Here is a 12,068-nt window from a genome sequence, read left to right as displayed (position 1 = left end):
GCTGGTTTCGTCCGAGTCCGACATCCTGAACGGATCGGACATTTAGGCCTCCATCATCTACAGAAACAAGCCCAACGGTACCCGCCTTGCATTTTCCCTTTTCACGCTGTCGGAATTTAAGAGTTTTATCGTAGCTTATCGGCTGTAAATTGTGTAGCAGAAAGCGTATGATGATAGTGGACAGATATACTTAGTTCTCTTCGCTTCGAAGATCTTTTGCTGCAAAGTAGGACTATGTGTGTGGGCATGCGGCCATGGGACCAGCTAGTTAATCCTACTTTCGATCACCCTTTGCTGGCTCTTGAGGCGCTACCTTAAAGTTTGTAGTAGATCTCGACGTGGATATGAAGATGGTGTGAACATCCACGCTATTATGCCGGACGATAGATGGACGATAGAGTAAAGATAAAGATGGCAGGTCTGTCCGGTAACAGAAAGTAACCACCGATTCATGGCCAAATGTCAAAGAGGAGGAATAATTCGAGCACTCTATGCCAGTACACAGAGTTGTTTGCGGTCTATCTCTGTTGTCCTGAAATTCTGATGACATATCATAACAACTCGGGCGGCGCAAGCGCTCCAGGCTCGACTTTCATCAACTATCAAATACTAGAATGGCTAGGATATACAAGTGCTCTATCCGCATCGTTCACCACCACGTCAGCTTCCTGGAGTTCCAAGTTACCGATTTACACATGGCTGATCCGAGGACCTGAAAGCTCCAAATGAATATTCTGAAATCCTGTTCCGTTTCCTGTATGCGGGACTGTATGAGTAAAGCTTATTTGTGTCGGTCTTCAACCTTGTTCTGTAGATTCTGGGGCTCTGGTTGTGGAGATTCGAACTTAGGCCGAGCACCTGCCAGGTGTATCGAATATCCGCGGTACAGGCGCAGATACATTTCGTCTCTGACGTTGAAGAATATGGGCTTGTGATATCGGTTGCAGTAGTATTTCATGGGAGGGGAAGCTAGAGAGATGGCATCATGGGCCCTCGAGTCTGGTGGCCGGCAGATACGACAGGTCTGGCACATCACACTCACAAATGGTAGCATCTAAAGTCCTTGCAAGCAGCTTGTTTTCATCGCGCTCTGACTGCTGCCAGCGGTTGATTCGCTATTAGGTATTCACGTATGGAAGTGATGAGGACGAATGGTCGTAATAGATGTTATTGATCAGGTGGTATTGCCGAGTCCAAAATTATCAAAATAATCCTGCAGAAAGCTCGGAGTCAACTGAGTGCCGCCCAAGGGAGAGTCCAATTCTGTTTGATGCCCTTTAGAAGTGCATTGACTACAGTTTAGCTCTTTCGAAAGTAGTGTTAGGAGCGGCAGTAAAGATGGCGATGAAATTTCCAAGTTGATCCAGCTTCTTGTCAAATTCATCAAATCTTTCGTCACATTTAGCTCCAATAGCCTGGAAAGAGTCTCTCAGCTGCTTGTCAAGTCCTTCAACTTTGGTGTCAATTCCTTTCAGTGTTTCCAGTGTTTTGCCAAGATTGGCGTCGATTTCTTCAACTTTTTCGATCGTCTTGTCAAGTTTGGCTGTAATCCCTTTAGTAGTTTCCAGTATCTTGCAAAGTTGGGTGTTAATTCCTTTAAGTCTGGTTTCAACACCTTGAACACCTTGAAGGATATTTTCAAGGCCTTGTTGGGAAGGGCGCACAGTAGTTTCGCGCATGGGATCGTTTGTGGTCGACATTTTGATTGATGGTGGTTGAGCGTGTGTAAAGCTGAAGATTCTTAGAGTAGAGAGTAATTATCTTCCCGTTTGTTGTCCGATCGCACGCATTTTATACTCAGCTGAAACCTTATATTAAGGCAAGACAAGGCAACAAAGGGTCTTGTGTAAACATTCGAGTCATATTGTTTGGAAAGAGTAATTCATGATGGAAAGTTTATCCCTGGTTGCCTAATTATGTACCTGTCATTAAGAAGCATGCTTCGAAATACTGCCCCAGTGCTACTTTTTGTAGTCTGCTATTGACACATGTGGTGATAAGATGCCCGGCGATGCGTGCTTAATAAAATAACATTTCTGATCCCACGACCTATCATTTGACAGTTATCTTTTAGGATTAACTTTATCCTCATCAAGGACCGAACCAAGGTTATCGTGAGTCATCGCCTCAGTGCTAAGATGGCGAGCTTCGGGGAATCAGAACAGTTGGTGTGAATTGATGAAACCTTCAAATGACTCAAAAAGGCCATGAGACTGAAAGCTCGAGGGGAGGAAACACTTGATCACCGTCCAACAGTTCTCGAGCTACCCGATGCTTGTCGACCTTTGGCTAGGGAGACAAGCCCTCGAGATGACCATGCGCTGACACCTGATAGTCGGTGTTATTGAGCAACGAGATGAGGATCTAATAGCCCATCTCGTCAGATGAAAGAAGCGCTTAGGCACAAACAAGAACTGGATTTCTGAGCGGGCAATTGTCGTTAATCGGCTCCAGAATCGATATTTGATCATCTAAGTCGATAGAAGCCCGACATAATTGTCTTCCAAGGCGCGGAGCTCCAAGACAGTGGCCTCTAGCATGAAGGGACTACATTGCTTCTTCCCTTCGACTATCGACAACCAATTCATTTGATACTTTGATCAAGCTTAGATACTGGTCTTTGTGTTCAACAACAAATGCAAACAAGATATAGCCATTGAGTATAGTGAACGGCTTAGCATAGTTGAACGGTGTATTGTCATTGAACAACCCTTCAAGACCAAGCCCCCGCATGCCATCACTGAGTTTGGTCAGGAGTATAGACCATAGAGTTTGCACAAGGAGGCAGCCCAGAGGAAATAGAATGACTACAAGAGAGACCTGTTCAACGTGGGCACATTGATCAACATGAAGTTTCCTGAACACATCGAAAGTCCACCGGATCGCCACTAATGAAACCCTAGTGATACTAAAGGATCCAAGGCTGATACGCCCTACTGAGCAGAAGAATGAAGATCCTCGGGCGACAAAGTAAGTAGCCCAACTGCCGGGCTCAATTGGCATGAAGTTACTAGAGCGTTTCGTCGTCTTTGCTCAGCTTTTCCTGGTATCTTGACCAATAACGCTATATCCGCCCAGTTACCGTGTCAAGTCCGCCACAATGAAGCTAGTTCGCCAAGCCTTCCTCGGGCAAAAAATAAAAAGGATGCCTGATCGAGGCTAAACGTCGTGCATGCTTCTAGAAGGATAGACAATTGCACAGCCTCATAGACGGTCTGTGAGGAGAGGCAATACTTGTGATCGGAGATGGGATGTTTTTGACGCTGCCAAGGGGTTTAGAGTAAAGGAGAGGAATATGAGAGGTTTATCGGAGACTTCCTAATAAGATTGCTTTCCCCACGTGGTTCTTGCACAGCCGCATCAAAATTCTGTCTTTTCTTGGACATATTTCCCTTCCTCTGTAGGATACAACATCCTTTTCGTAGCGGACTTTGGTGATTCAGCCCTCGTCTGGAGACTAAATGACTCCTATTTTAAGATGCATTCCAGAAAGTAGCACAATTCCATCTGTTCAGGTATCAGCCACAGGCGGACTTTGAGCGTATTGAAAGTGCAATCTGCCTCAGTGACAGCCTTGCTCCACCCACTTCAGGGATCTGCACCAATTAGAGGTCAGTTTCTTATGCACTGCAAGCTTAAGTGCGCTAAGCTTAATACGCCCATGCCAAGCAAGGGTCCTCTATGTCACTGACCCATGCCTTTCTGCACAGGCTCTGCACAGGCATGTTTTACCCTACCCAGACAATGGGTTATGGGCATCATACCGACCTCAATTCAGTGGACCACCAAGGCTGAGTCGGACTCTCATTAATATTCAAGTCCCATGATTGATAGAGATAGACTCTTAGTGGCCAATTCATCTAAGCCACAGCCGTAGGGCTGCTCAATCGAGAATGCAAAAAGCATATGTACCGATTCGGTCATGTACTAGATTGGTTTCGGAACGTCATAACACTAACTCAGTGTGCTGTGCCTTGCCTTGACTCCCCCAGTTTTGTGATGGAGGTTGGGTCCGTCATTTCACATTCAGCTGTCAGCGCCAAAAACGCCCGGCCCAACAGTTATGTCACCGGGGGCTTCAATCCTGCATTTCATGTCAAATACATAAAGATACGATTGTCCCACGTTTGTTTCGCTCTCTCTTTTTTCTGTTTGTCCATCAGAAAGGATTCAAACGAATTACCTAAACCGGCCTCACTGTGACCTCAGCCAAGACAATACTCGACCTTGCTCTTAGTGGCCGATCACATCACATCACACTCCAATCCTTCTGGAAGCTCAGCGCTACATCATTGATTTTTTTAAATCCGCTATTCGCCCCTGCTCTGCTCTGGGCGCATCATCATTCATCGATCATACATTTGACCCTGTGATCTTGTCCTCCAGCTCTTGTTAGCCCAGACTTTCGTCAGACCTTTACTTAGTCGGACGCATTGATCAATCCCTGACGCCTTGTGGATCCTTACACTGCGCACTGCAACCAAAAGATCCCCGTCATCAATCTTACAAACCATCATCTCGGGTATTAAACCTTGGAACTGCCCACTTTGACCTTTGATCCCAATCAAATCACCTCCAAACTCGAACGAACTTTTTGGTTTTATCGTCAACGTTTGGATTATTAGAAACAAGACTTGTCAAGCGTCTTGATACATACACGCGACAACTTTTTGTTATAAACGACCTACCTCCGAATAATCACAAAATGAGAATCGATCTCGCAGTCGTGTTATTCACGCTCTTCTCCTCGACGGTCGCTCAGGCCATCGATGGACCCCGTCACATCAAGCGCGTCGATTCAACCCCCAACACCGACGAGCACGAGCTGTTCAAGCGTCGTGGCGGCGGTGGAGGTGGTGGTCGCGGAGGCGGTGGTGGAAGCAGAGGTGGGAGTTCCCGTGGAGGCAGCAGCGGCAGTCGCGGCGGCTCAAGTGGCAGCGGCGGCAGCAGCGGCGGTAGTCGTGGTAGTTCATCAGGATCAGGCTCATCTCGTAATTCAGGTTCAGGTTCAGGATCCCGAGGCGGCGGCGGCTCTGGCGGCGGTGGTCGTGTCCCTGCCCGAGGCCCCCAGCCCAGCTATGCCGGCGGTCGATACCCTGGCGGTGCTTCAAGACCCTACTCTTCCGGAAGCAGATCTCCCGGCGGCATCTTGCCTTTTGCCCTAGTCGGTGGTGCTCTGGCTTTCTGGCCCGGTGTTTGGCTGTACGGCGCGTACATGTACCCTTACAACCACAACTACCGATACTACAACGAGACAAGCGAGGAGGAAGAGGAGCGCCCTATTCTTTGCGCATGCTCCAGGGAAGCATCGTGCGGATGCGACGAGGACGACAACAAGAACGCCACTGAACTCTACGACCAGCTTATCGGAAACGGCAGCTACGAAGCTCTCAACAAGTCTATCGTCGACGTTGCAGAAGTTAACGGTACAACGACAATTCTCATCAATGGTACTCTCCCCGAGGATACTCAACTTCCCGAAGACGAAGATTCCTCCGATAGCGCTGCAGCTCGAACAATGATCGAGGCCATGGGTTACTGGCCCGCAGCAGCCGCCGTCATGGCAGCTGTTTTTGTCGCTTAATGATTGTCTGACGACATTGTGTGTATAACCTTCTTGTATGCTTACGACTTTATATGTTTACGACTTCTTGGGAGGATAATGCGTTAATTTTTGGGATCTACGGCGTTCTCCCGGCGTCGATACCCGTTGAAATTGGGTGGTTATTTTGTGTTTTCTAGAGGGCGGCTTACAAAACTGTTGCCCATTCTATTATTTGGATACCAACATACACTGTCTCACTACTACACGCACCTCGTTAGAGTGCTGATTAGAAACAAAATGTTTCCACATTCAAGCTTACCATCACATCAACCTTTGTAATTGTGATTTGACGTGCTTCGCCGCACTAATAAAATGCCTCCAATGATATTCAACACATCGTTACAATTGTCATGCCACATCACGACCTAATCTAGCTCAATGCATTGGCAATGTCTGTATGGTGCCACGATACATTAACGAAACTATGATAATGTCTACCGTTCAAAAGTTCATAGTGACGATTCTGATGATATAAAAGTTTGGGGGCCAAAAATATGGTTGCGGAAATGCGGAAAGAATGCAGATCTCTGCAAGGCTGCCCTGTTTAACACCACCCAATTAGGTATTGACCGTATGATTGCAGTTTGCTTCTGCGTCATGTCGCTTTAAACTCCGAGTTCCAGTTTCCCTGTTGCATAAGGTATCCAGCGACATGTTGGTATCGCAATGCTGACCATTTTCGCTTAGGGTCGCTCCATGAACACCAATTCTAGGAAGGATTGACAAGACAACAATTGGACCTCAATTGTAGGACTTTTAACCTCGCATACCGCAGTGAGGTAATCTTACGTTCAACATAATGCAAGAAGCAGTGCCTGCCAAGTTTTGAGGCTATTGGAGCTGGGCGCTGTTGTACAAACCTGTCAACGTGCATGAGCTTATTCTTGACATAATTGTCACATTTTCACGAGATGCGCACTTACATGGACTCGATCTCCAAGAAGGAATTGAGTTGTGGCGCAGTTCGCAAGGCTGAAAGAGACAATTGAAGCATGAGAGCAAGTCATCCTGGTTGGAATCTGGTGTTGATGAACGTGATAATCAGATATTGTATGATATTGAGATCCAAATGATCAATGTCGCAGTTCTAGATACCCAAGTCTAATAGCAAACCTTTATCCTCTAACCAACTTTTTCATATAATTACATTTTCTCCAACTTCAAACACTTAACCTACAATTACTCCTTCTTCCCCTTGCCCTTCTTAGGCACTCTGAAAGTCCAGTAAATACCAAAAGCTGCCAAAACATTAAACACACAAAACGCCCACAAGATGCCAAAGTCCCTCCATCTGTTTCCATAGCTCATACTCTTGTCCTCCAAAAACCGGTTGGTATCAGAGATCGGACAGTACTGACACTCGCTCGCACCACTATTAGCGAGATATCCGTCCATCTCAGAGATGTAGCTCTTCATGTACTCCCCGCAGGTTGATCCGTTGGGGGCGCTGAAGGTGATCAATTCATTGGACTCGCAGCCTGCGTTGGCGTTGGCCATGGACGTGCCCATCAGACCTTCTACTACATAAGTAAACGGCGAGGCGCGGTACATGAAGATCCAGAAACCAGGAAGTTCCTCTGGTGTTGCAAGGATACTATAGAAGAGTCAGTTATAGATCGTGGATTGTGAGAATAGTAACTTACCCGCAGAAGGAAAACATCATGATCATGAGTAAAGTGACAAGTCCACCCGCAACTTCCGCAGTATCAAATCCAGCAATGATCATATGCGCAAACGTACTTGTGAACATGAAAAACATCCACACGAACAAAAACACAGTGACATTGCGAGAATGCGTCGCATCGGTTTCGTAGCCATTGCGGTACATGCCAGTTGGGAAATACCAGCATATAAACGAAAGCACAGCCATGAGCTACCCCTTGTTAGTAATTTGTCTCAGACGATGTAAAGGATGTGCTTACTGAGTTCCATGCAAGTTCTACCAAAACTGTCGATACCATGAATGCTTTCCAAGAGTATGTCTTTGATGGTCGTTCGCGTGCTTCGTACATGGTCCGTTGGGCGACGTAGTCAGGGAGCATTTGCTGGACGACTTGGGTGAAAATTGTGAGGAAGATGAGAATGCCGAACATTTGGTTTTGAAGACCTCGCTCAGTGTTTTCTCCATTGAGGAACGAAATACCGATGAAAAGCGACTGTTCAAGTTAATATATGGGCTTATTGAAGGGTTGAAGGGGACTTACTGCTCCGGCAGATAGGATGACCTTAGAGTAGATGTATCCAGGGCTTCTCCAGTATTGCTGAAACAAACGCTTGGTAACTTGCCAGTACTGGATAGAAGACGTAGCAGCAAACTCATTGTACATCATACCATCGTCCACCTTAGCTCGAGCGTTTCCTTCGATGGCAAGTCTCTCAAGCTCCTGCTGAACAAGTTCACGCTCCCTCGAATGACTCCAAACTTCAGGCCAGTCGACTTCCGTATGTGCACCAGGCGCAGCACCAATGACCTCAAGCATGTACTCAGCAGGGTTGACACCAGCGGGACACTGAGGTGCTCCGTTGCGAACAAAGTAGTCCACCAGAACCTTGGAGTTCTTGCCAATGTCACCAAAGTAAATGGTCTTGCCACGAGATAGCAAGAGAAGACGGTCGAAGCGCTGGAATAGCATGGCGGAAGGTTGATGAATAGTGCAAAGAATAGCTTGGCCGTTGTTGGTCAACTTCTGCATCAAGTTGCAAATGGACCAACTGGTTTGACTATCAAGTCCAGACGTAGGCTCATCTAAGAACAGCAACAGCTGCGGTCTCGCAGCCAGCTCAACACCGATAGTAAGGCGCTTCCGTTGTTCCACGTTGAGGCCTTCGCCTGGCACACCGATGATGGCGTCAGAGTACTCCTGCATATCAAGAAGACTGATCACAGTGTCCACATAGTCGAGCTTCTCCTGGCGTGTGTAGTGGGCTGGCTGTCGAAGAAGGGCGCTGAAGTTGAGGGCTTCGCGGACTGTGGAAGTGTGGACGTGAAGGTCTTGCTGTTGGACGTAGCCGGTTTTGCGCTGGAAGGATTCGTCGCGAAGGGCACCGTCGACGAGCATTTCGCCAGTTACGACACCCATTGTGACTCGACTTGCTAGAACATCCAACAAAGTAGTCTTGCCGGCACCTGAAGATCCCTGTTTCAACGTTAGTGATTGTAAACTTAGGACAATAGATGACTTACCATTAGCGCAGTGAGAGTTCCTGGCTTCACCCAACCATCAACATGGTCCAAGATGCGACGCGTTTCCCCCTTAATCTTGACATCATAGCAGACGTTCTTCCAGTGGAATACAGAAGTCTGCTCTTCCACATCCGTGACCTCTTCAGTAGCTTCATTGCCACTTGCGGGCTGTGTACCAGCAACAGCACCAGATTCCTCGTCACCCAAGCCCTTGTTGGCATGCTTCTTCATCTCCTGACGTGTAAACACAAGAACCTCGCCCTTGGACCGCTCAGAAGCGATGGTCTCGGTGGCGATCAAGTGCAAGCCCATGAACAGAAGCGTGAACCCAACGACAGCTGCAAAGTTGCGCCACTTGTGCGCATCGAGGTAGCCGTAGGCCGAAGATAGGTATGCAGAGCCTCGAACAAAGCTCTCTCCAGGTACAGAGCCTTGAACCGCACAAGCTTGAGAAGACGACGAGATGTCGACGTACTCAGGGCCGCGGGGTACAAAGTCGGAGCAGTTGTACTGGTTTCCTCCAAATTCGTTGATGAAGAGAGCTTCGAGACCGTAGTAGGTCGGGTTGATCCAGCGGATCCAACCGAGCCAGACGGGCATGTACTGCGGTGGGATAGCGTAGCCGGTGTAGAGAGCGATGACAAGAAGCATAATAGAGGCACGGGCCAAAGCCGCGGCAATAGTCTTGGTGAGAGATGCGATAAGTCGGAAAAGCATCGAGAAACTCAGCGTCGTGATGAACGAGACCAAGAGAAAGAATAAGAAGTGTCCAGCATCTCGACGAAGATTGCCCATAAAGTACATGGTCGTATTGATCATGATGGCGTTGAATATCTTGTACGGTAAATCCACAACCATAGACGATAAAGCCTCAGCGCTCGGGTGGTACAGGGCATATCGAGCGTGTTTTTCGACAATGTTTCGTTTGGCGTAGAGGGTCATGATCTCCAAGACGTTGTTGTAAGCGTTCATGAGAAGGATGAAAAAGATGTATAAACCACGCTTGTTGAGTGCGGAAGTGTCTTCTGGAAGGTTGTAGAAGATACTGCTGATAACAAGAGACTCGACAAGATTACACAGCAAAAGCGTAATGGTCACGCTGGGATCAGCTTTGAGCATGACCCAGCTTCTTCCCAGAGTGAGGTTCATCTGCTCAACGTACGAAAGCGTAAATGGGGATTTGATACGCTGAGACTTGGCCTGGTCTCGTTTTCTTGAATCGACGAATTTCTCGAGGTGTTCGCCGTCAAAGGGGTGACGGGTGAGATACTCGTTCATTTCTGAGAGGAGATGTTGGCGATGTAGACTGTCTTTCCAGGCTTGGGCGAATTCACCGGGTGATCGAGGTGCTTTGGCTTCAAAGCCTTCGCGGATGATTCGTTCTTGGTGGCTTGTCATTGAGGTGAGGAAATCGGCTGTGGTTTGTTGTTCGGGGCAGACGAAGCCTAGTCCTTCGAAGTAGGCCTTTGCCTCGCCTGTTCTTCCAAAGAAGATCTGTCGTCCTTGGTACAGCACTAGTACCTTGTCAAACACCTGCGACAGTTAGTCAAGTCTCTGCTAGCATTCATGGTACTAACCTCGTAAGCATCTTGCGACGCCTGGTAGATAGCAACAGCAGAAGTACACCCCATTACATCAGCCTGCGTTCTCAAAGTCCGACAGAACTCCAACGCATTAGCACTATCGAGACCTCTTGTGCTATTATCCCAGCATTGTAGGGGCGAATAGCTCAAAGCTGCTTCAGCGATGGTCACACGCTTCCTCTCGCCTCCACTAACACCTCGCACAAAGTCATCTCCCACGCGAGTATTCTTAGTATGCGAGATACCAAACATCGCCATAGTGACATCTCGTAGATGCTCCGCGTATTCGCGTCGAGATATACCCTCGGGGATATTTTTGGGGCATCGGGCTCGAGCTGCAAAGTACAGCGTGTCGCCGACTGTAAGATGCGCAAAGTGATGATCAACTTCAGCTGTGTAGATCGCTTCGCCTCGAAACGCCGTTCGCATTTCTTCGGGACGAATACCGGAGTAGTTGAGTTCGGAGCCATTGTCGATGTGGAAGCCGTGGGTATCTCCGGCGATAGTCTTGAGGAATGTTGAACAGCCTGAGCCAGGTGGACCAAGCACAGCCAGCATCTCACCACTATGCACGACACCCTCGAGATTCTGCAAGATATCAACTCGCCGTTGCTTATTGTTCAACAATCTCTTGACCATATTCCCGGCTTCGAGGAATACATTTCCAACACTCTTCTGAAAATCAGTATCAGAACCAAATCCAAAGACATTCAGGTTCTGAAACGCAAAGCCAGTTGTCCTCGGAGGTTTTCCCTCAGAAGTATCAGTTCTCAGCCCATAGAATGCCTTTGCCCACTTCTTGGCGTTGAAGGTTGGGCTGCTGGGGTTCAAAGGTCCGTCTGCCTGGGGGAAGAGAGTTCCTGGTGCTGCGCTGGATCGCTTGGTGAGTTGGCGAGCAAGTTGCATTACCTCGTCGGTGTGAGGCTCTGGTTCGCCATCGCTCCAGGGAACTTCGGTGTTTCCGTCGATGTTTTTCTCGGTGTAGGCGTGTGTTGAGCATGTTGAGCCGTTGTCGTTGTGGTAGAATGGCTTGGGTGTACCAGCCCCAGAGCTTGGCTGGGAGCTGGATGCCATTGTGAAGTGTTGAAACTCAAGTCAAGTGATTCCAGTTGACTATAGTAGTATCATAAGATAGGTATATTATGATGAATAAACAAGACTGCAGAAGAGAGTCTTCAGGGAAGTCAGTTGTGAAAGAGAGCACAGTTTGGCTCAACCCTCCTCCTCAAGTCAGCGATCAAAGTATTTATTAAAAGTCCAAGTCCCCAAGACAAAGAGATCTTCTCCATGCCTGCACCCTCTCAGCCCCATCCGTTCTCTAAAGTCCCTTGGCATTTTCCACTTACACAACTACTTAGTCTATTAAGTGGATTGAGGCTCTTCGGACTTTCGGACCCCGGATGTCCTAAGCGGGCCTTCGGACTTTTCTTCTCTTATAACTGCCATAATAGGTAAGTGGCGTCCCCTGTCTTCTTTTGAGTCAAATCCCCAAAACCTGGACAATGGCCATCAAGAGTCCGTTCCTGCGTTCTCGTTACCCCTGTGGCTGGGCAAGGACAGAAATCTTGATATTGTTCTCCTCCCAAACTTAATTTTATGTGCCGGAAGTCCTTTTCTCCATACATCATCGATCTTGAGCGCGGGGGTAGATAACACCGAATCTCCGCTCCCTCATCCAACTTCTACTATTACTTCA

General features: G+C 47.9%; 3 protein-coding genes across 3 annotated transcripts; 1 reads left to right on the top strand and 2 right to left on the bottom strand.

Annotated features, from left to right (window-relative positions):
• Positions 1–1,292: 1,292 nt before the first annotated feature.
• Positions 1,293–1,700, bottom strand: FIESC28_01256 (uncharacterized protein; the record flags this gene model as incomplete). The annotated part of the gene is made up of 1 exon (XM_031155407.1): positions 1,293–1,700. One exon carries the CDS (start codon positions 1,698–1,700, stop codon positions 1,293–1,295), a length of 408 nt encoding a protein of 135 aa, XP_031020574.1.
• A 3,005-nt stretch (positions 1,701–4,705) lies between these two features.
• Positions 4,706–5,584, top strand: FIESC28_01255 (uncharacterized protein; the record flags this gene model as incomplete). The annotated part of the gene is made up of 1 exon (XM_031155406.1): positions 4,706–5,584. One exon carries the CDS (start codon positions 4,706–4,708, stop codon positions 5,582–5,584), a length of 879 nt encoding a protein of 292 aa, XP_031020573.1.
• A 1,200-nt stretch (positions 5,585–6,784) lies between these two features.
• FIESC28_01254 (uncharacterized protein) lies at positions 6,785–11,446 on the bottom strand (the record flags this gene model as incomplete). Its single annotated transcript, XM_031155405.1, has 6 exons — positions 6,785–7,199; positions 7,249–7,478; positions 7,528–7,761; positions 7,810–8,742; positions 8,790–10,322; positions 10,367–11,446. The coding sequence occupies 6 exons, from the start codon at positions 11,444–11,446 to the stop codon at positions 6,785–6,787; spliced, it is 4,425 nt and encodes a 1,474-aa protein (XP_031020572.1).
• Positions 11,447–12,068: the final 622 nt, after the last annotated feature.

The sequence above is a fragment of the Fusarium coffeatum genome, assembly GCF_003316985.1.
Source record: "Fusarium coffeatum strain FIESC_28 chromosome Unknown BRIP53273_contig_33, whole genome shotgun sequence".
NCBI classification, from domain to species: domain Eukaryota; kingdom Fungi; phylum Ascomycota; class Sordariomycetes; order Hypocreales; family Nectriaceae; genus Fusarium; species Fusarium coffeatum.
Note: the sequence above shows the minus strand (reverse complement) of the source record. Positions and strands in the feature narration are given on the sequence as shown.